General features: G+C 47.8%; 1 protein-coding gene across 5 annotated transcripts in view; it reads right to left on the bottom strand.

Moving 5' to 3' along the window:
• Positions 1-422: 422 nt before the first annotated feature.
• The window catches only part of ATXN7 (ataxin 7), a 107,150-nt gene continuing 85,566 nt past the window's right edge, over positions 423-22,006 (bottom strand). For 3 of the 5 annotated variants that reach the window (XM_027863797.1, XM_027863799.1, XM_027863798.1), the window contains 4 exons: positions 16,554-16,822; positions 11,358-11,586; positions 10,827-10,948; positions 423-7,911 (listed from right to left, as the gene is read on the bottom strand). In XM_027863797.1, coding sequence (XP_027719598.1) covers positions 6,879-7,911; positions 10,827-10,948; positions 11,358-11,586; positions 16,554-16,822 — 1,653 coding nt within the window. In that variant the 3' untranslated portion in view covers positions 423-6,878. The remainder of the gene's footprint in view (positions 7,912-10,826; positions 10,949-11,357; positions 11,587-16,553; positions 16,823-22,006) is intronic. The other 2 variants (XM_027863796.1, XM_027863795.1) reach the window with 2 other exon arrangements.

Here is a 22,006-nt window from a genome sequence, read left to right as displayed (position 1 = left end):
TTCTATTTAAAGGGATTTGAAGCCCTTAAGAAAGAAGTCAAGGACTGCTGAGCCCAGGCTAACAAGAAAATCCAAGGAGGAAAAGGGAAGAGGATCCGATGAAAACTTGTAAATATCCAAGAACTGCACATAAATACCACACGAGGACAGAGCTAAATTTTTCAGCCTATCCCACTCTCACTGTTTCTTTTGTAAAAATTTAGGGGGTGAAAAATATAAACCACAATCAGATAACACATACATAGGCAAAACTTTTAAAATATTTTTCTATATGAAAATGCCCTTTAAAAATATTCAGCAGGAAACTGAGGCACTACTTTACCTTTGTGGTTGAGGCTGAAGAAAGCCCCATTCTAGATTTAAAGACTCCTTTGAAAAGTAGGTGTATAGGACTATAATGAAGCAGAAACATGTAAAATGTATTTCATGTAACAACCCTTGTTTATTGAGAAGTCCTCATTTTATTGCCTGGTTTAGTAACAGGTTTGTTCCACAAACTAATTTTTCATAAAGCAAAGCACAACTTTTTCTTATAAATAGTATAAATTATTTTATTTACAGAAACTTGTTACAAAACAAATAGACTATATATTTCTTTTTCTTTTAAATATCCAAAGTCATTTTCTATCCCATGACATTTGTTCATGTACTACACAGCAGCCAACCCAAAGTCCAGCTGAGATGCTCTTTGTCTTGTACACAAATTAACACACTAGTCACACACTTGACACCGGAGATTGCTTTTAGAACCAGGCTCAAAACAGAGCAAGATGCTTTCCAGGCCCTACATTCACATCGATAGCGCGTAGTGCTCATTTTAAACGATCTGAAAATGTAACGGGTTTTGCACAAAAGGTAAAAATGATTATTGTTTGCTAAACAGCAAACCCTTAACAATCACGGGTAGCCCAACTCTTTCCCGGGGGCAGAAGGAGACAGCAGGGAAGCCCCTTGGCAAGAGAACTCTTAGAGGAAGACGGTGGCCTTCAGTTACATTTCTCAGATCATGCTTTTTTTTTTCCTTCAGCGTTCTCGGAGGTACTTCTTTTTGTTAGATTTTTGGAGTACAAAATCTTTTACATATTCTATTTTAAACTCTGCATTTTATGAGTAAATTAACAAAACAAGACGTGTCTTGTAAAACTGCTGGCTGAAAAAAGATTCCAACTCTTGGCGTCGTGGGACAGTTTATCACCCACCAGGATTGTTTCAAATCAAAATGTCTCATTTTAAAATACTTTATCCAATTACCAACTTAGGTAATTTTGTTTTAACTCCTCCCCTAAAATTTTGGAAATGATGTTAGGTGGAAAAAGCAAGCTCCAAAAAAAAATAATAATAATAATAATTATAACAAAATAAAAATATATTCAACTTAACATTCAAGTCTTTTAAAGGAGAATCTGTCTACACAGTCCAAGCTTGAAACTAGTTATCAGGCACTTTTCAGTTTTTTTTTTTCCCATTAGTTTTAAACCACAACATACTAGTGGCTTGCACATGCAAGCACACGCGCGCGCGCGCGCACACACACACACACACACACACACACACACACACACACACTCTCTCTCTCTCTCTCTCAGAGTAAGCAGACATCTGCATCGACACGCATCCACAAAACATGAACAAAGGAAAAGCAGTGTGTCACTTAACTAAATGTAGTCTTCTGGGGAATTAGGCAATTTACTAGACGCAATGCCCAGTTAATCTCTATGAATCCACTCCCAAGACACTAAAAGGGACAGAGACTTTCACGAAACAGAGGCATCCCTTAAATTGTAAAGTAGGCAAGTTCGAGGACTATTGGCTTGGCAGTGAACCATTTCAAATTATAAAAAGGTACTTACTTTTTTTATTAATTAATAAATAAATACTAGATGATCTCAATTGTACCAAAACTGGATATAAGAAAAAAAGACCTGTGCAAAAATACATATTTAAATATGTACAATCAATTTTAACAAAATATGTTTTCTGAAATAGGGATACTTCAATATTTATAATAGAACAAGAAATTCCAAAATAAAGATACAAAAGTAGGTTTTGTATAATTCTTTGTTCATCATTGCAGCAATTTTTTTTTTAAATAGGTTAAGAAAACTGCAGGAGTTGTCATGAAATTCTATGGAAAGAATATAAAAATTGTCTTGGTTTTAAATTAATACCAAAATCTGTCTAGAAACAACCCAACCACTGCAAATTTGGTTTTGCAAGTTAATTTAATCCAAAAAGTACTTGTGCTACTGTTTTAAATTATCTTAATTATTTATAAGTACTAAAATAATTGTAGGAGAAAATAAAAGTTCCAAGAAAAAAACAACCCACCAGTCTACAATGCCATAGCACTGCATGAGTAGGTTGGTTTGTGGCAGGCAGGTTTCAAAATGGCTAATTTCCTAATCCGGTTGCTTTATGTACGTACTACCAGGAGACATAATGAAAATGGAATTAAAAACCCCAATCTAAAAGAAATCCAAATGATCAACACTTGCTAGTCTAAATATCTACATTATTCGGAATCAGCTCTGACTTGCCATTATTGTAGCCTTTTTACTTCTTTTTCTCGAGTAACATAATCTTAGACAAATTCTATCACTTAAAACTGACTTTGTTTATTGCCGTCGCACTCCCTTCTTGGCTCTGAAACGGAAATCTACTCAAATCCAAAATGCCCTTGTGACACCCAACGTGGACCCCCCAAGGGGCCGTTTGGACGCTCCCCCTCCTCCCCACCCACTGCCTGACTCTTGGGAGGTCATAAAATCATAGATTTGGAGCTGGAAGGGACCTTAGAGGTCACCTGGTCATTCTATTGGTTTTTTCCAAATAACATAAGAAAATAGCCCCTTCCACATGTCCGCACTCTTCTATTAGCTGTCCTATTTTGTCCTAAAAACATTTGGTGACTGATTGCATAATCGATGAAAAATATCCCACCCCTTTCAAAAAAATTAATATTTTACATACATTTATCTTTAAAGTGTCTGCATAAAGGATCTGTTGTTCTGTCACATACGTGCCCAGGTCTGTATCTAATGAGTCTGGAGCAGTTGACATTTGTTGGCTTCAGGGTTCCTGGAATGGTAGCTCATGACACGAGAGCAGGGGAAAAGGAGGGGCGTGGAGGGGAGAATGAAGGATGCACTGAGGGAGTTTCTGACTGACAGCAGCAGGGGAGATCAGCCCTCTGAGAGACACAGGTAACGCCCCCTTCACCCCCAAGTAAGTGACGAGTGACTTCTCCAGCAATTACATTCTGACAACATTAAGCCCTTTAAAGATCTCACTCTGGGGGGTGGGGAATGTCCTGGATGGATCAGAAAACCCTCTTGGGAAGGTAAAAGCCCAGATCCTTGAGAAATGAACATGAATGAAAACAAATGCTCTCTCTATGCAGCATGTGAAAATTTCCACTCCATGCTGCCCACCCCCCCAGCCCCTCCACCAAAAAAAACAAAACAAAACAGAAGCAAAAAACCACCCAACCAGTTATCTGCAGGGACATAAAGGGGGTGAAACAAACAGGGTCAGGTCAAGCTGATGTTTAAAACTGATTTCTGTTACAGTATTCAGAGGAGGTTGAGGATAACATAACTCACCTCCAAAAACATTAAAAATATGAATGCTCATTTCTGTGGTATCCTATTAATTTCATCTTAAAAAGGCAATTTTTAGAAAATAGAACGAGGCTAGAAGGTATAATCAACCTACTTTGATATGCTGTTTCAATGTGAAGACTCTATGCAATACCCTTGTAAAAGAAATTACATTTCTTTGGAAATCTCCGCAGAGGGTTTTTCCCCTACAGTGATTTTTTTTTTTTCATTTGGCTTTCCTCTATCAAAACTAGTTAGCATTTTTATATTCCTTTTCAGTTGCATCTTATTCAAAAAGCACATAGAATTGCTTTTGTACCATGGAAAATATTCCTTCAAAATAGTTTATACTCGCTTTCTGGGCATCGATGGCTTAAAACAACTAACTTTTTTTAAAAGTTGGAAACTCCTGACAGCTCCTTATCCCAAATTACTTGCAAAAGGCTGGGCAAAAATATGGCCTGTTTTGTTCTGCGAGTTGGGCTATTGTCTGTTTTCCACTGCCCGAACAATAAAGCCACATTCCCTTCTGGAGGGCCACTCCCCATACCTCCTTGGGTGTCATCCAGAGGGCGGGTGCCTAACTGCGTGTGGATGACCCCAGGGGGGCTGGCCTGGGGAAGAAGGAAGTCTAGGGGAATGTTCTGCCCAAAACATTTTTTGCCCAGCCAATCTTTATCAAAGAATGGCAATTTGATGTCTTCCTGCAAGTAAAAATCTCACAGATTTGTAGCAAGCAGTCCAGACCACTTTTAACACTGATAAAAGCAATTCTGTGGCTGAACTCGATCCAGGGTCTATTAAGGGTGTTCACTGCTACAGACATGGCTTCAGGGAATTCCTTTTTTAAAACAACAAACAGTCCAGCAGATTTCTACACCTGAGGACCGCAGGAAGCTGGGATAAACTCAAAGGCATCGTGGAGTCCAGAGTGCCAGGTGGAGGTTTTACTTGTAGTGAAAATTGTCCAGTTCTTTTCTCACTATGGTATTTATTCCAGCTGTCAGGGACGTGCCTTTGGCTTTGGAGAGAGAGAAGAGAGATACAAAGGGAAAGGTGAGTTAGCCAACATGGAACTTGTCCTGTGCTATTTAACACGATTCCTAAGGTGGTATGTGTGCACACGGCCACAAAAATACACCAAGGTGTGACCCTGATAGCCAGCAACAGAATTCCAACTGCCTCGAAATCTAAAAAAAACTCCATCTTCTTGGGCAAAGCGGTGCCTCAAGGCTTGCTAACAATGCTTGGGCCTGACCTCGAGAAAGCTCCCATGTTCCATTTGCTTCTGGTCTGAGTAACAAAAGAATTTCATCTCCCTAAAGGCATCTGAGGTAGCATACTTAGAAACTGAAGCAAGGTCAAGCATGGGCACAGGTACGGGTAGATCCCATGTCCTACAGATTACAGGCAGAGGAAAGGGGAGTCTGCCCCCACTCTGGCTCCAGGAACATCATGCAGTAAAGGCCTTAGTGGCCAAAAGCTGAAGGACGCTCACTTGGAGATGGGCAACCTTCCCCCATCTCCTGGACCTCGGGGGGGGGGGGGGCCTGCTCTGAGCCTTCCCTGCGTGGCACAGGCACTTCATTCATGCTTGGGTTACCACAACCACCAGCTCTGTTGTCCTTGTCCTCAATTCAGCCCTGTGGGGAGGGGAGCGAAAGTGGCCTGCTTCGGAGAAAGCTCACTCCAATGTGGAACAAGAAATTTAAATCACTTTCGGGAAAAAGGCAATAAATAGCATTCAACAGCACTGACATCTATCTCCTTGTCAAGCTCTGACTGGAGAAGTCAGAAGTCGCCTTCAGAGAAAAAAACGCCGAGTTCAGGGGCTGAGCAGTGTGCTTCAGCTCTCTGTCTTTTCCACTGGAATCTGCTTGGCAGAAAGATGCTAAAAGCCAAAATACAGCTCACTCCCTCAGAGAAGCCTGGCCTCAGAATGAGGAGACTGCTCTTACCTAGCTCATCCAAGCGGCTGAGCCAGGCACACACCTCTGCGGGGTCACTCTTGGACTCTGGCTGCTGCTTCTGATTTGGGATGCACCTAATTTTTATACCCATTACTAATGGTGACCAGAAAACTCAAGAATGCTTCTTTTTTTGGGGCCTCCCACCACCTGCCCCCCTCCTCCAAAGGAACACAACAAAACACTTCAAACATGTATAGAACAATTCTCTAAGAGCAGAAGAGGAGTGAACGTTGAAAGCGATTGAAATTAATGATTTCCCTCTTCTTTAGAATTCTGATCAAACTGGCCTGGAGGAAAATGGATCCAGGGGCTGCCTGGTGTTCCCTTTTAAAATACAAACAAACCAAAACCCCAAACTGGTCACTAAGGGAATTGCCAACATGAAGCCACTAAGAATAAAGGGCGGTGGCTTGACTTTCAATCAGGGGAATGCTGATTTGTGAATGAGGCTGCAGTAGCACCCTGATGAGTGAAATGGGAAGGAGGCTAAGAGTCAAGTGGTGGAAAGCCAAACCAGCTCTTGATATGAGGAGCAGGACTGCAGCTCTTTAACAGTGGCTGCCAAAAGTAGCTTTCTCTTTTAACACATTAAATCAAGCATGGGTTAGTTCTGATGCATGCCGGTCAGCCACCATGGAAAAGTGATCAGCTGAAAGATGTGCACTACGTGTTTGCGAACCTGGCTAGGGGGAAAGAAACACAAAGCTTAGAAGAAAACCTTAATCAGCTTTAAAAGTAAGGTTATTTCTTTCCAATTCAATCTAGTTTCAGTTTGGCTGTCTTCAGTGTATTTGGTTGAGACAGACAATGGAATGGGCACTAATTTCTTCCTGACTTGTGGCAGATGATGAAGCGGCAAGATTTGGACAGCTCCTCACTAGCCACTGAAAGGACCTCTGCCTTCACTCCTCCCCCAAGTCTGGTTATGGCCCCGCTGCTTCCAGACCCTCCCTCCTCACTTCCCTCCTGAGGCCCACCTTTCAAGTTTAGTAGTGACAGCAGTTAGGCCCAGTGCAGTGTTTTAAACAGTCACAAACAGATTTTTCTTTTAAAGGCACCATGATCTATACCAAGGGTTCTTCACCTGGAGTCTGAACTTTTTGTAAAAATATTTTGATGAATTGGTCTCCTCTGCAACTCATGCGTTTGATTTTATGCATTTAAAAACATCATTCTGAGAAGAAGTCCACAGGCTTCCCTGGACACTGCCCAAGGGGCCCAGGACACAAACAAGGTAAAGAAATGCTGATGCATACCAGGTATTGGCTACTGGACAATGAGAGGAGGCGAGTGCGCTTGGCCGCGGAGCTTAACGGTGGTCCCCTCTTACCTGAGGAAGAAGAGAGTTGTTTGCCAGCCCCTGCGTCCCGGGGATTGGGCCGGGGTGCTTGGTGTGAACGCTGTTCATGGATGGCAGTTTGGCAACCTTGCTGGCCTGGCTGCTGTGATGGATGGTGCTGGAGCTGGGGGACCCCTTCCTCTTCTTCCCCAGGAGTTTGTCGAGAGGGGTGTGGGAGTGGGAAAAGCCACCATGTGAGCTGGCGGCCATCATCAGCTCACTGGACTGATGGACGAAGGGGCCCAAGGAAAGAGTGGAATCGCTGCTGTTCACCATCACGCTCATCCTCTTGATGGATTCCGATGGGCTCCCTGTTAGGGGGCCCCTCCCTGATTGGCCGTGCCTCGCGCCCACAGAGTTGGCTTTGTTAGTCAGACAGTTGAGGCCCATGCTATGGGACGATGTCACTGGGGAAGGATAAACGGTCCCAGAGTTTCCAGAGTTAACCACACAGTTTTTCCTAAAAGAGTCTGTGGAATGAGGAGAAGAGGAGGAGGACGAGGACGAGGAGGAAGACGAGGAGGAGGAGGAGGAAGAGTGTGCGAACAGCGGGGAACTGTTTTTGCGTTTCTTTCCTGAGCTGCTGCTGCTGCTGCTGCTGCCGCCACCAATATTGTTGCAGTTCGTGCTGTTAGCAGGAGACTCCCGAGGCTTCAAAGACTTGGTGGGTTTCAGTTTCTGAGGTTTCCCGGACACCGGGGAAGGGATTGAGGAAAGCACTGAAGGGGCCGAAGGGGATGAAGAAGACCCCTGTCGGGCCTGGCCACCACACGCGGGGTCCACGACCCCCAGAGCAGCTGGGGGGGCATTAAGTGTTGTTCCGTGGGCTGGTACAGACTTGCTGTTCAGAGGGATGCAGGAGGACGAAATCAACACTGGTGATGGTGAGACGGTGGAGGAACCAGAACCTGGGGGGCTCACACCATATGGCGACAGGGGCATGGGATTTGTACGCTGGGGAACACGCGCAGATGCCAAATTACTAGGTGCTGGAGGGATTTTCCTAGAAAGAGATAAAAGGCAGTAGGAGGGCAGTGTCCTTGGAAGATTGACTCCAACCCCACATGAACACAAGACACCTTTAAACTCTGAGGGAAACCTCGGAGGAGGAATCCTAACTGTGGACAGGTTCAAAACTACTGCCCCATCACCTGCTGTCCACTGTCAGGTCCTCCCCTGGAATGCACAAATGTCTCAAATCTCCTGTTACTTCAGACTGGGGAGCAGTAACGTCAGACTGCATCAATAATTATTTACAAAGAAATGAAAGAGAAAGAACCTCTCCCAATTAAAGCAAAGTAAGAGCCTGTAACTTATGCTTATAAGCAAGGATTCAAGGCCCGCTCTGTTGCTGACTGTGTGTCTTTCAAGGCCCTGGGTCTTTCGGGGTCAGTTCCTAGGGCTGGACTAAACCCTCCTCACCTCCTCTAAGAGGAAACACATGAGGCTTTTCCTGTTATTCTCCAACTGCCAATGATTCCTCCTCTCTTAAAGACTCTGTATTTATTCTACATATATGCTAATATATGTACTTGTCTCTCCTATTAGAAAATTAGCAAGGATAATGTAAGTGCTTAGTAAACTGACTTACTGAATACCCACCGACTGCTTAAATACCATGCATGATGCTGGTACCAAATAACTAAAGTTAAACACACATCCTTCCCTCTGCTCTGGAATGGTAACTGACTAAAGTGGAAAATGGTGACCACTCTGCAGGGGCCAGGACGGGAGATGCTGTATCTGTTGCACCCAAACACAAAACATCAGTAGCACGAAAGAGGACCAAGGCGGGTTGGACAAGACGTTTCACTCTCAGGTCCCTTCCAGCTCTAACATTACAAGGTTATTGGTTAAGGGAAAAAAAAAAAAAAAGAAAAGCTCTCCAGGTCGGCTGGTCGTCAAACCAGAGAAGAGCTGGTAGAGAAGTCAGTTAAGGGCTATGACAATCTCTCATCCTGGACCAATCCTCCTGTTTTTCTGCAGTGCTCAAAAGAGGCCACCAGGGGGCTCCAAAAGAGACCGGCAGGTTCCCGGAACATCCTTGCCTATGAGAGAATTTTAAGGCAAACTGGAAATGTCGATTATATAGGGAAAGGATGCAGACCTAGATCCTTCAGTGAGTTCCGCCTCGAAAGAGTACTGGCCTGGGAGCCAAGGCCCACCAAGACGGCTGAGTCTGGACTGAAAAACCTGGGCTCAGTTCTCAGCTCACTCACTTACTACCTGGTCAATCCTGGGCAAGCCCCTTAATCTCTCTGGGCCTCAAATTCGTCACTTGCAAAACAACCCATTTGGATGAGGGATGCTAAAGATCCTGTAGGGTTCAACATCACTTCCCCTCTCGGCTTCAGTTTCCTTCTCTGTAAACTAAGTGGTCCCTATTCCACAATAAACAGAAATGGTTCATAGACTGCGAGTGCCCTCCTACCAAGACTGTTTTTCCTTCTCTATCCCTTAGCACAGCGTATGGCACACAGCAGACACTAAATAGATGCTTCCTGGCTGACAGACCAATTCATAAAACTGTAGGACTGAAAACTCTGGATGGTCTAAGTTTTACACCCACCTCGCCTTCAGAGGAGGACTGGTCCTGATTTTGTTGTTGTTACTGCTTGTTTTCAATGGACTCCTACAACCATTCTTAGGTGTTAACAATCCTTACCTTCTGTATGTCTAACACAAATCTTTCTTCTTTATCCCTAAAGATAACAACAAAACTAGGCTCTAGCAGGCTAGCTCTATGCATACCTGACCAAAGTCAATATATGACAAAGAAATGCATTTTTGGATGGGCCCAGAAGCACTGGAGCCAGTGGGCTGGTGCCATATTGCTTTCAGGGTTTTCCATGAGCATCTAAAAAGACTCCACTTGATCACAAAAGTAAAGCTTAGGTTCTCATAGCCAGGGCGGTCACTACAGGGGATGGCTGCTTATTTCTTAGGTGGAAGCAATAAAGCCCCTTAACCTTCTCTCATCTCCTGTCATGGAATAACAATAGACTGGCGCTGAAGTGGCCCACCAATTTCTTCAAGCACTTTCTGAAATCCCACTTTCTTAAATGCCTGCATTTCTCAGAGAACATTTCTATACAGGCAGAACTGACTGGAAATGAAACCATCTTCAGGTGGGCAAATCAGCATCCCCAATCAGTGCTGGCTAGACTTTCCAAAGTCCCTTCAAACTCCAGATCCTACGAAGGACCAATGAAAACTAGTAAAAATAAATTCAACACTCTATAAACCAGCTTCAAGTCTCAGTGGGTAGGGAGAACAAACAAGAAACTGAGACTGGGTGGGTGTGAAGGTTGGTGAATGTGGAGACCCTCTGGACTTCCTCAACTAACTCCACTAATCCTAAATGAATTATGTCAGCACTCCACAAGAAGTGTGAGTCCTTAACAAGTAAAACCAAGAAAGGGGAGCTGAATACCCCACTCTGGGCCAGGCAGTAACGGGTTTTCCAAATGACAGCTATACTGGTTTATGACCATGGCCCTTCCTAACTTTTTCTTCCTGACTTGTGCTTGCTAAAAGGCATAATCTGTTAAGGTTTAGGAGAGAAAACAAAACGCACCGACAACTAGTGAAACCACATACGTCTTCACTGATTCTGAGAAAGGGTCTTTTAGGCTGTGGGTGTGCAGCTGCAGCAAACAGCTCAACTATGGTCTAGAACTATCTGTGGGTTACAGTGAACCCTGGCGATCCCAACATTCCTCAACACACATAATGAGGAGTGTGCTATGGTTCCAAAAAACCTGCTTCTCAAGGATGTACTAAACTTGCTATCTGAATTTTTATTTGAATGAAAACATTAAGGAAATTAGACTCATGAAAAAGAAGGAAAACAAAAACAAACTGAGGAGAAACCCTCCACCCTTTCCCTCCCAATCAATGGAAAGAAAAGGCACTCACTTCCACATCTGGGAATTAAGATGCTTGTCCACCATAAAGTTAAGGGCACATCGGATATGGTTCCACCTCTTATCAAAAACAAAGTAGCCCCTTCCAATCTGTCGACTACCAAATGTGCAAAACTGAAAGAGAGATAAGACAATGAAAGCTTTCGGTTTAACCTCCTTAGTAATGGAGCTAATCCTTAAAGACTAATCTTAACTCCTATGGCCATATGCTACAAGAAATTACAAAAAGTGAAAATACCAAGGGCTGGTTCTTTTCTGAAGAGAAAAGAGTGTAAGTTTTCCCAACATGGCACTATGGAGTACAAGCGCCCACTTTAATTTACCTAACTTGTTCATTACTGCTGCAAGGCTGCTGGGGAGTGTCCTGACCCCCAGCTTCTGCTCTGGTGTAGCCTTGGTTGGTCCACTGTACAAGAAGGGGATACCCCAGGGGGTTGCAGGCCTGGCAGGTCATGCTTCTAACCTCCCCTGCCCCTCCAGTGTCATGCCTATGCGATGAGGGCTGGATGGAGTCAGAACTTACGGATGCTGGCTGAGGATGATGAGCTGAATAATGACAATCCAGTTTTTCCACAGATTCTTCCTTTTCGTCGCCTTCTCCCTCATCGCTGGATCCCCGAGATGCTGGCTCAGTCGAAGGCAGGGGAGGGTGCGGAGACTCGTTAGCGGCAGGAGAATCGGAGGGTGCGTTCCCACTGGGTGGGGCCAGCAAGCCTGGAGGCCTGAAGGGGCAGACAAGGCACTCCCAGGGACTGTGGGACACAGAGACAGCTGCACCTTCTCTCCTCCACCTGACTCTGGCACCGCCAAGGGCCCAAGCTCCTCGCCCTGTCAGGGCCCCAGCCCCAAGGACACCATGTCTGCGAGAGGCCCGGCTCCATGCAGGGGAGCTGCCGCCAGCCAGGGGTGAGTGCGCCTCCCATCCACAGATCACGAGCATGGACTGCCCAGGCCTCCCTGTTTCCAGTCTCTCTCCTCTCCCACCCTCCTCAGCAGAGCTGCTGAAGGAGCCTCCTGAGGGCAAAGTCTGACAGGCCTCTATGAAAGGCAAACCGATCAGCTCCGTCCTGTCCGTCCACACGTTCTACACTCCCACCAGCAGACATCCACCTCCTCCATGTCTGGGATGGAGGGATGCTCCCACTCTTCCCTTCTAAGGATCTGAGAACCCCTCCCTTCCTGGCGTTTCCTCCCAGCTCCTATCTCCACCCCTGGGGCGGGAGCTCCTGGGGAACGTGGTTCCTTCCTGTCTGTGTATACCCCTGTACTGATGTGAGCTGGGCACTTAGTAAATCTTGTGGAATTGAAATAAGTACAATTTCAATAACCTATAAACCATGTCTGTGGCTGAACAAAGGATGGATTATGGATGTTACATATACATACACACATACACAGAGATGCCTCTTTCTGCTTCTCTGGAAGAGTCTGAGTGTGGATCTACAAGGGCATGCCCTGACCAACACCGGCAGGGACGCATCACCCAGGAAGGCCCGGCAGTGGCAGATGACTACCGTAGACAGCACCTTCTGGGCAGAACATTCAAGGGCTGCATCCCCGAGTCTGCCTTGTCACGGGCCCCGTCCCACCAGGGATGGTGGCCACGGGACGGCTTTGTCGGCCACAGCCCCTCTCCATGACCATTTCCAGAGTCTCTCAGGGGTCAGACGCACCCCAAACCTCCCGTGCAATCACAGATCCTGGAGCTCTCCTACCACAGAACCCACATTCATCACTGTCTATTCAGAAGAACTCTCAGGGAAAACTTTTAAGAAGAGAAGAATAATTTGGTCAGGTTCACCTGACCTCCTCTTGATGCCGCTGGAAGCCTCTGGCCTCATTTGGACTGAGCCCAAGCACCCGCTCAACTTCTGGCTGACCCCTTCTTAGTGGGACAGTCAGTAGCACCTCCCTGCCCTGGCTGACTTGGGGCAGAATGACCCTCATCTGAGTAGGGGATGGCTCCCTTGGTGGGGGCTCGCTTTGGAACCTCCTGCCCCACATGGAAACTGTGTCTAGGCCATGCCACGCCACGCCACGCCACTCCCACCTCGAGGGCCCTCAGCAGGTGGAAGGAAACTGACCAAGAGGCCACTTCGGGAACTTCTCTCAGTGGGCCTGGAGAGGCAGGGCTCCCATCCGGTTTATCTCAGAGCCTACTGCCACCTCGGGACAAAGGATCTCCTCTTCCCCGCCTCACTGACCTGCCTGAGAAAACCATGCCTCAAGCCGTCCATCACCACGAGGGTCCCAAGAACCAGCGTCCTCAGAGCCCCAACCCCAGGACCACAGCTGCTAAGACTTTATCCAGGTCGAGGGCATTGGACACCAGGCTCTGTGGGTGCCACAAATCTCCTGGCCCATCTCAGAAGATGTGTGCACCCATCCCTTGTCCTTGGGGATGGGTCAGACCCCAGGACCTAGGTCCCAGCTCCTCGCCAGCTCAACCCCTTCCTTCCCTAGTGCTTGGAAAGACAGGCCCCATCACAGAACTGCAGGAATCCCAGTCAAGTTCCCCGTCTTACATCCAGCCAAGCCCAAGCCCCTGTGATTCAGCTCCGCCATCTTGGATACAGAAGCCCACTCGCCACTCTCTCGTCCTCAGTGCTACCCCACCCCAGTCTGTGCTCTGGAGCTCTGACTCTGCTGGTAACAAACTTCCCTTTGCCCCACCCAGGACCCTCAGCTCTTTTCATCTTCTTGAGCTCAAAGAAACCGGGTTTCCTCCTTAGCACACTAGCCCTGGCCTCCCTCTCTCCAAGACCAGGCGGCCCGACAGAGACAGGACCAGAAGTAGGCGTAATGTCACGCCTGGTGTCCTCGCCTCTGCTTTCAGGTCCCTCCATCTGTCCCCAGCAGAGGGTCTGGACCCTTGCTGGCCTCGGCGTCCCCTTTTACCTCCTACCCTGCAGTCTGGTGTCTCTGCGGATGCACAGACCTCCTGGCTCGGCAGCGGCCTCCACACCTGCGTTTATTTACCCACGCGACCTTAGCTACTGATCATCCTCACCCCCTCCTCCAGTCCTTCATCCCCCCGTTCTCCCGGCCATGAGGCTCGCTCCAGTCTGCTTCCCTCCCTTAACTCTGGAGACAATTCTAGCTCACGGTGTTTGCACGTCCCCGGTTGTCCTGACCCTAGGCACCCCGGGCCCCCCCCCCCCCCCATCCTAAGTTACTGCCTACATGTGCTGGAGAAAGTTACTGTGCTGTCAACCAACAATAGGGCTGTGCTAAGAGGGGCTGAGACACAGAAAGGCACAAGACAGGCCCTGGGGCCATGATACTGTCCAGTATCTCCCGGTGCCTGCCCCATATCTCTGCCATGTGGCACCACCCGGAGGCTTCTTTCCTCTGATCCTTCCTCGCGCACCTCATCCCCAGCTTCTGTGAGCCCCCCAGATCCCTCGGTCTACACTGCCTCGATTCTCTCCTTTTCTGCCCGTCTCCTCTTCCTCTCTCGGCGCCCATCCCACTGGCCGTTCTTCCTCTTTCACCCTTAATCTCACTCTGCACACTGACTTCTCTTCTTCCTTCTGCCTGCAATCTTAAAAAGCCTTCTGCTTGCCCTTGGCATCCTCCAGCTGTCTCCTCCATCGCCACAGTGGCAGCCCAGGGCACCTGTGCTTGCTGCCTTCCGCCCCCTACTGAGCCTCTGGCCACCCGCCCCCCACCCCCAACCCTCTGCTCACACCGCTCTCTCGGGGTGAGCGGCTTTCTCAGCCTTCATTTTTCCCGACTGTCCTAAACCTTCGGACAGTGTTGGCCACCCACCCTTCCTACTTCATTCTGGGACACTCCCTCCTGCTTCTCTTGCACCTCTCTGACGCCTCTGGCTCCAGCTCCTTTGCTGGGCACCCATGTGAGTTTACTTCTTCCCAACTCAGCATCTCCCCAACAGCCTGGGGCTGGGCCCACTTCTCTTCTCCCTCTCCACCTTCTCAGTGATTTCATGTGGTCTCTTGGGTCCAATTAGGAGCTCTACACAGATTACTTCCAAATCTATGGATTCAGCCTGAATCTCTTTCCCAACTGCTAGGCCTGCAATGCCCACCGCCTGTCTGCATCTCCAACCAGCATGGACAAAATGGAATTCTCCACATTCTCCCTGAACTCACACCTTGCTCCCAACAGCCCCATATCTGTGGCTCTCTTCTCCCAGATATATAACCACAGGGTCCCCCCTTGACTTCTCTCTCTTCTCACTGTATCTAATCAGGTACAGTGTCTTTTTCACAGCATCTCTCCCATCTCTCCACTAACATGACTCCTCCCAGCTTCAGGTGCCTGGACCACTCCAAATCGCCTTTTCCTCCTTCTATTCATCCTGCACAGAACAGACAACTTCATATCTCTAAGACAGAAGTTTGACCAGGTCATTCCCCTCCTCAAAAATCCTCAGTGGCTCCCTATGTTAGGATAAAACATAAACTCTTCAGTCTAACATTCAAAGCTCCCACCTACCTATTTCTCACGACCCACATCTATATGCTCTACGTGCCAGACAAAACGGCCTATTCCCACAACATTCCAATAGCTGCCCCCGAGCCTTCAGACACTGCTTCCCACGGCCGGAAGGCACCCCCACCCCCCCTCCCGCCTGAATTCTTTCAAGGTTTTGTTCAGATGCCCCAACAAAAAGAAACCCTTCCCCCCCCCCCCCCCCCCAGCATGAATCTGTTTAAGTACATCTTATCCCAGTCTCCTTTTAGTCTACAAGGCTTCAGGGCCTTGCACTGTGTACAGCACATAATAGGTGCTTATGAAAATGTCCACATAAGTGGCCCAGGGACCGCGTACTGAATCCATAAAGACTGAGGAAGTCAGTGTGCTCCACATACAGAGAGCTCTTCCTTACTATAAGGGAAACACTGATTTCTCAATCTCTTTCCTTTCTCCCCAGAGTTTGCATATGAAGCCCTCAGATTAAGAGGGCTAAAAATATGTTTGTGTATGAATATATGTATATTTGCATGGATTTGTATGAATGTATACATGTATACACCCATAGACCTGTGCCTACACACATGGTGTATCTATAACTATCTAGGTATTTATTTATGTTTATGAACACAAAAATACAATTAAGTAGACAAAATCATTTTTTCATTGCAGAAATTCTGGGGACACTTCCCCAGGCTCAAGTCCTGAATAAATGGGAAAAATGTGTATGATTGTTTAGATGCTGCAAAAATAAGACCCTCCTCCCTCAGTATCTAGATATATGTGGGGGTGGATGGGGAGAGAGAAAATAGCTGAGGGGATTGTAGTGTGTGACCAGTGATGTATCTCACAGATTCTTAACGTTAAGTTGGCTAGAGGAACCGTGTGAAATATGTTTCTGTCCACCATACTGCAGGAAATACCCTAAGCTCCAAGCAGTGATTAACTGGCCTGGCTCAGACATTCTCCCATGGTGAGTAATGGTTTGCTGAACAAGAAACCAAGAATTTCATTTACTTCACTGTTTGGGACTGTCCAGGAACAAGTCCTCTTCAAAACCTAAATATTGGGCTAATCAACTTTTTCAAACTCTTGTGGTCCAACCACCCGATGAGAAATCGCCTCCTTATCCTAAAGACATGGTCATGGTGTCCACCCACATCCCAACACAGGTAGAAAGTGAAGACCAAAAGTCAATCCCCTCTCTCTCAACACCATACTACATAACATCTGCAAGTCTGGGGCACAAGGTTTTACAAAGAAGGAGGACATTACTGACCTTGGAAGACTGGGGTTGTGAGGTCTGGGTTTATGAGCTACTAAAGGCTTTGATTCTGCAGGCATCACTCCATGAGAGTTTTGGTGCAGTTCCGGTGACGTCTTGGAAGGGGAGGCATGTGGTTCCCTGAGAGGTGGGATCTGCTGCTGCTGCTGATCTGGATGGCGTAGCAGCTCTTTTTCCCTGCTTTTGTTTTTGTGCTCAGCTAACAACACATCGAAGCGTTTTCTGCGACCCTGGACGGCCCTCCGCTGGGTCAAGGAATGTGTCTGCGAGTCAAACAGAACAGAGGCCTTCCTGAGATCCCAATAGAGGGCCCTCAGCGCTTTCAGCGCAGCCCCCCAAGTCAGAGCCCAAAGCCCGGATGCTGGACAAGGGGCAGGCCAATGCTGCCCCGCCTCTGACCAGCTAACATGAGAGGACACTCTTTTCCTCTTCTGAGGAAGGAAGAGACTTAATTTGAGGGCTACGCTTCTGTTAAGGGAACTCGATGTGGTTTCATCGAGGCTCAAGAAGAAACAAGAGTTGTAAGTGTGTTGTCGTGTGGGTGAGGAGGAAAAAGGGCTGTGTACCTGGTGTGCAAAGTCCAGAAAGACCTGCCCCGCTCCCAGGCCAGGAGGCCAGTCCACTCTCTGGGCCCGTCTCAAAGGACTGTGTTGGAAAAACACCTCTTTGGAGCGTGGTTAAAGTTGAGGGTTTATTTTTTTTAATTAGCTCAGGCAATAAAAAACCTTCAGACAATCCCCTCTTAATAGGTGCCAGATTCTAAACAACCCAAGCCCACTCCTCCCACGAACACGCCACGGACAGGGAGAGAGAAACCCAGCCTTGGAACAGCAATGGTGGGGACGTGATACCGAGCTGGACAACCAGGACTCGGGCTCCTGAGAAAAGAAGAGCAGAGCCTGGACTCACTCTCTCAGTGACTGGACGCTGCAACAGACAGAGACAGGCACAGAACCGGTCATTCTGCTGACCTAAGCAGGTCAGCCCCTTCTCTGAAAGCCCCTGAGTCTCTGAGAGCTGCCGAGGGCCTACCCAGGGTCAGAAGGAGCATGTGCCAGTGGGAGCAACTCGAACCCAGGTCTTCTTGGCTCTGAGGCCATCTCTTTATCCACCCACCAAAATATCAATGACTAACCACCAAATCTCTCTAAAATAGCCTGTTTCTTAAGGGCCCTTGCCAATGTAATACACAGCCACTTACAGGCCAAGTAACCCCCCTCCCCCGCCATAGGAAAAGCTGGTAAGAAACTGCTGAGATAACCCAAAGCTGATGGAGTTCGTCCATCCGTACGCTCGCTGGGGTAGGCAGTGAAGATGGACAGTGGCCGACATACAGGATTGACCCCGACAAGGAGAAGACCTCCTGGGAAACCATACAAGGAGGTCAATGGTTCCAAACAGCTCATCGTCCCAAGGGGTCACCGTAAAAAACAACACTCTTTCTTTGGGATTATATGGCTGGAAACTAGAGAACATCACCATCTCAGAAGCACCAAAATTTTGGTGACAGAAGGGTAAGAGAAATAGAGATGTGGTAGGAACGAGGAGGCCATGGGGATGCCAACAGCCCAAGAGGAGGCAGCCGAGACACCGTGAAGAAACCCTGTGATTGGAAACAGAAGTGAGCAGGGCACAGGTCAAGGGCGCCACCCTGCCATCCATTAAAAGCATGAGAGGAAAGAGGCCAGAACAACGTGAAATTACAGACGGAAGACTGATGGAAAGACATGGACAACAGCGGTCCAGGAGGGAAGGTGTGGATGGCGGCCTTCCATCAGGGCAGATCAGAGGGTCTCCGTGACCACCTGGTCCGAGGGAGAGCTGAACGTGGCCCTCCCCATCACGTATGCGGCCATCCCGAAGCCCTCCGACGCACATAGGCTCTCGCTCAGGAGCCCGTCCCACCTCCGGACAGAGCCCTGACCGCCACAAAGCCTTCCTTTTCATTAAGCCCAAATCTGCCTTGCTGCAACTTCCACACGGCAAACAGGAAGACTGAATCCCTCTTAGAGGGGAAGGAATAGGCATTCATCAAGCGCCTCCTCTGTGCCAGGCACTGTGCTAAGTGCTTTACAGACATTATCTCATCTGGTCCTCACAATGACCCTGGGAGGCAGGCACTATTATTATCCTTGTTTTACATCTGAGGAAACTGAGGCAGGCAGCAGTTACGTGCCTTGCCCAGAGTCGCACAGTAAGTGTCTGAGGCCGGATTTGATCTTCGTTCTTCCTGACTCCAGGCCCAGTGCTCTATCCACTGTACCACCCAGCTGGCTCTAGGTGAGACACTTTCAGACCCTCTAAGACGTAAGTTACCATCCTGCTCTCCCACTCTTGCCTTCTTTCCAGAATAAACACCACCAGCTTCTTCAGCCCATGTCATGGGGCATCCATTCTTACTCCCCTACTCTACACTCTCCAATTTTTCTACGCCTAGGACTGACTGTGATACTCCCTGTGTGGTCTGACCAGGGCAGAACGAAGCAGCATCCCCATTGTGTCCCTACTTCTAGAGGCCATGTCTCCCTTAGCGCACTCTGGGATGCCAACCTTATCTAGCTGGTTTGCCACACAGACCCCTGCTGAGCCCACTAAAACTCAGACCACTTGGAAATGAATCATTATCTAGCCATGCATCTGGGAAGTTGATTTCTTAACCCAAGTGTAAGTCTTGGTACTGACCACCCTTACTAAATTTCACGCCAATGTTCCAGCTGGTCAAGATCTTCCCAAATCCTGCCTCTGTTTCCCAAGGTGAGCTCCCCATCCCAGCTGTAGGGAATCTGCCAATCTCAGAAAGCTGCCATCGAGACCTCTACCCAAGTCACAAAGGCCACGGAGGAGTGGGGGAGTGCCTGGTAGTGGGCAGCCTGAATGATGAAGGGTCTAGAGACTGTCTGGGAATTGTGGACGGCCTCTCATCCCCTTCAGGACTCCGCCGGGCCGCACCCTTTCCAATCATGGCCCTCAGCCTCTCGGGCCTTTTCAATTCTGGATATGCCTTCTGTGCATGTTCTCTCCCTGAGAGAAGAGCTACTGCCACACAGAAGATGGCTCATTTGTGTCTTTGTGCCCACAGCATCTAACAAGTATTTGCCGGACATTTAACAGGCACTAAGAAAGTGTTTGTTGATGGACTGATAAAAACATTTTAAGCTCACATGTCCCAGGGCTTCTTCCTTCCAGACAGACATCCAACCAGGGAGGATTCCGTTCTTTGTTCTGGATCCTTCAACCAGGTCCAAACCCGTCTACTTTTCCCATACTGCCTAGCCCACACTGCCATCTTCTCCATGAGAACGCCAGACTTGGCTAAAATCAAGGCCCACTCCTCAAGCAGCATTTCTCTACCGAGCAGCGGAGGACGCCTGTCGAAGCAGACAGAAGGTTCCTCCAGTGGGACTGTCCTCACTGAGCACAGGCAGGTGATCAGCTGGTTTTTCCTCTAAGCCTTTACTCACCATCTCTCTAATAGGTTCAAGAACAGTTTCAGAATTCTGTTTATTTTCTTTTTTTCAAAAATTCAAATCAAAGAATCACAGATTTAAAGCTGGAAAGGACCTTAGGCTGCTGAGTTCCATGCCCTCATTTTACAGATGAGGAAGGAGGTGAATAAGTCACTTGTCCCAGGTCAGTTAAGTGTCTGAGGCAAGCTCTGGACTGAGGTCCTCCTTCCTCCAAGCCCAAGGCTCCATCTCTTTAGCACAGGCCACAAAGTACTGCGGCATCTCTCCTCTCTATTTCCAAGATCCTTACTGAGCTCTCCACAGTCACACTTCCCCGTGCTTTCAGTCCTTAGGTAACACAGCCCATCTGTGCCAGAGAAGTGCCCTGAATTCCTGCCGCTCACCAAGGGCAGCCGGCCGCTCTGTGGATACTGCCTGACTTATCTTGGAACAGTCATTTTTGTTCTGTCTTTTCCACTTCTGAAACCATTCTCCTTGGCAGAGGAAAGAGACGTCAGGCTAAGCCGCAAGGAGTTGTCTCTCTGACCCCACCAGGTTCACCTCACTCCCCTGAGCAACCAAACCATAGGGAACCCTCTTTTTTCCTTGATGGAGACCTGCACATCGGGATGGTTTCCTGATAAAGTATAAGCTCCCAGAGGGCAAGGGCTGCTCCATTTTTCTCCTTGTATGCCCAGGGCCCATGGTCATGCCTGGCACATAGGGATGAAAGCCAACAACCATCCTCCCTCCTTTGCCACTCTCGACTCCTTCTGAGCCTCAGCATTCATCAGAAATAAATGCCACCTTCCATTGACCAGGATGACTGCCATGAAATGCAACGTCACCCAGTGCACTCCCCTTGTGCGCCAGAGGGGCAGGAGAAGAGTCCAGTCCCACAGGAAGGAAGGGGCAGAGCTGGGCTTGAGCATCGGTCTTCCGACTCCAAACCCAGCCCTCTTTCCATGGCAAGGAGAAACTTGGCACTCCTTACAGGGCTGTGCCTCGATGTTCATGGTGGATCCTTTGTTAGCCATCCTTGCTTCAGCCTCTGGACAGCTTCAAAAATGGTAAGTTACTTTGTGAGTTCCTGGTTAATCCCCACTGACAATTATTCTTTCCTCATAAAGATGGCTTTCTTTTGTGGCCTCATCACTTTATTCCTCGGGATCCTTATAAATATCCCTCCCCAAACGGAGGGTCCATGCACATTCTCCTAGCTTCCCTCAGCTTCTTGGTCACAAGACCTAAGATGGAGCCATCACTGCCTCCTTTCTTCCCCACCAGGTGCACTCCATTCCTACTCCAGCAACTACTCTCTCCAGATCCACCCTAAAACACTGCCTGGTGGGTTCCTCTTAAGGATGAGGATGTTCTTAAAGCAAATCAAGAAATGCTGGGGGCAGCTAGGTGGCACAGTGGATAGAGCACCGGCCCTGGATTCAGGAGGACCTGAGTTCAAATCCGGCTTCAGACACATAACACTTACTAGCTGTGTGACCCTGGGCAAGTCACTTAACCCCACTGCCTAACCAAAAAAAAAACAAAACAAAACAAAACAGAACAAAAACAAACCAAAAAAAAAAAAAAAAAGGAAAAAACACTGAGCTGCTTTCCTCATCTCCTAAATGAAGTCCCCTATGGTGAGTGAACTGTCACACGTCTGTGCCATGATCTCAGAGTGTCTCCTGAATTCGTCCAAGAAACTCATGCCATCCAGGTAGCCTGCTGTAGGTTTTGGAGACAAAATCATTTCTGTTGCTTCCTCCACTGAAATCTGCCCCAGGTGCTCACCATCAAGCCTCTCCAAAGCTACCTGCCCCCAAAAAAGTAAGACACATGTGCGGTTTGAAATCAACAGAGGGCACTGGGCGCTGAGCCAGAAAGTGAGAAAAGTAATGAGACAGTTCAGATACATTCTGTGTTGTTTGCCTTTCATATTCCAATTAAAAATGCCAAATAATAATTACAAGGCATGGATGAATTAGGCCAAAGTTTTTA

Source organism: Vombatus ursinus, unplaced genomic scaffold (genome assembly GCF_900497805.2).
Source record: "Vombatus ursinus unplaced genomic scaffold, bare-nosed wombat genome assembly UNPS02014773.1, whole genome shotgun sequence".
NCBI classification, from domain to species: domain Eukaryota; kingdom Metazoa; phylum Chordata; class Mammalia; order Diprotodontia; family Vombatidae; genus Vombatus; species Vombatus ursinus.
The sequence above is the reverse complement of the archived record's forward strand: the minus strand, read 5'-3'. Positions and strand labels throughout refer to the sequence as shown.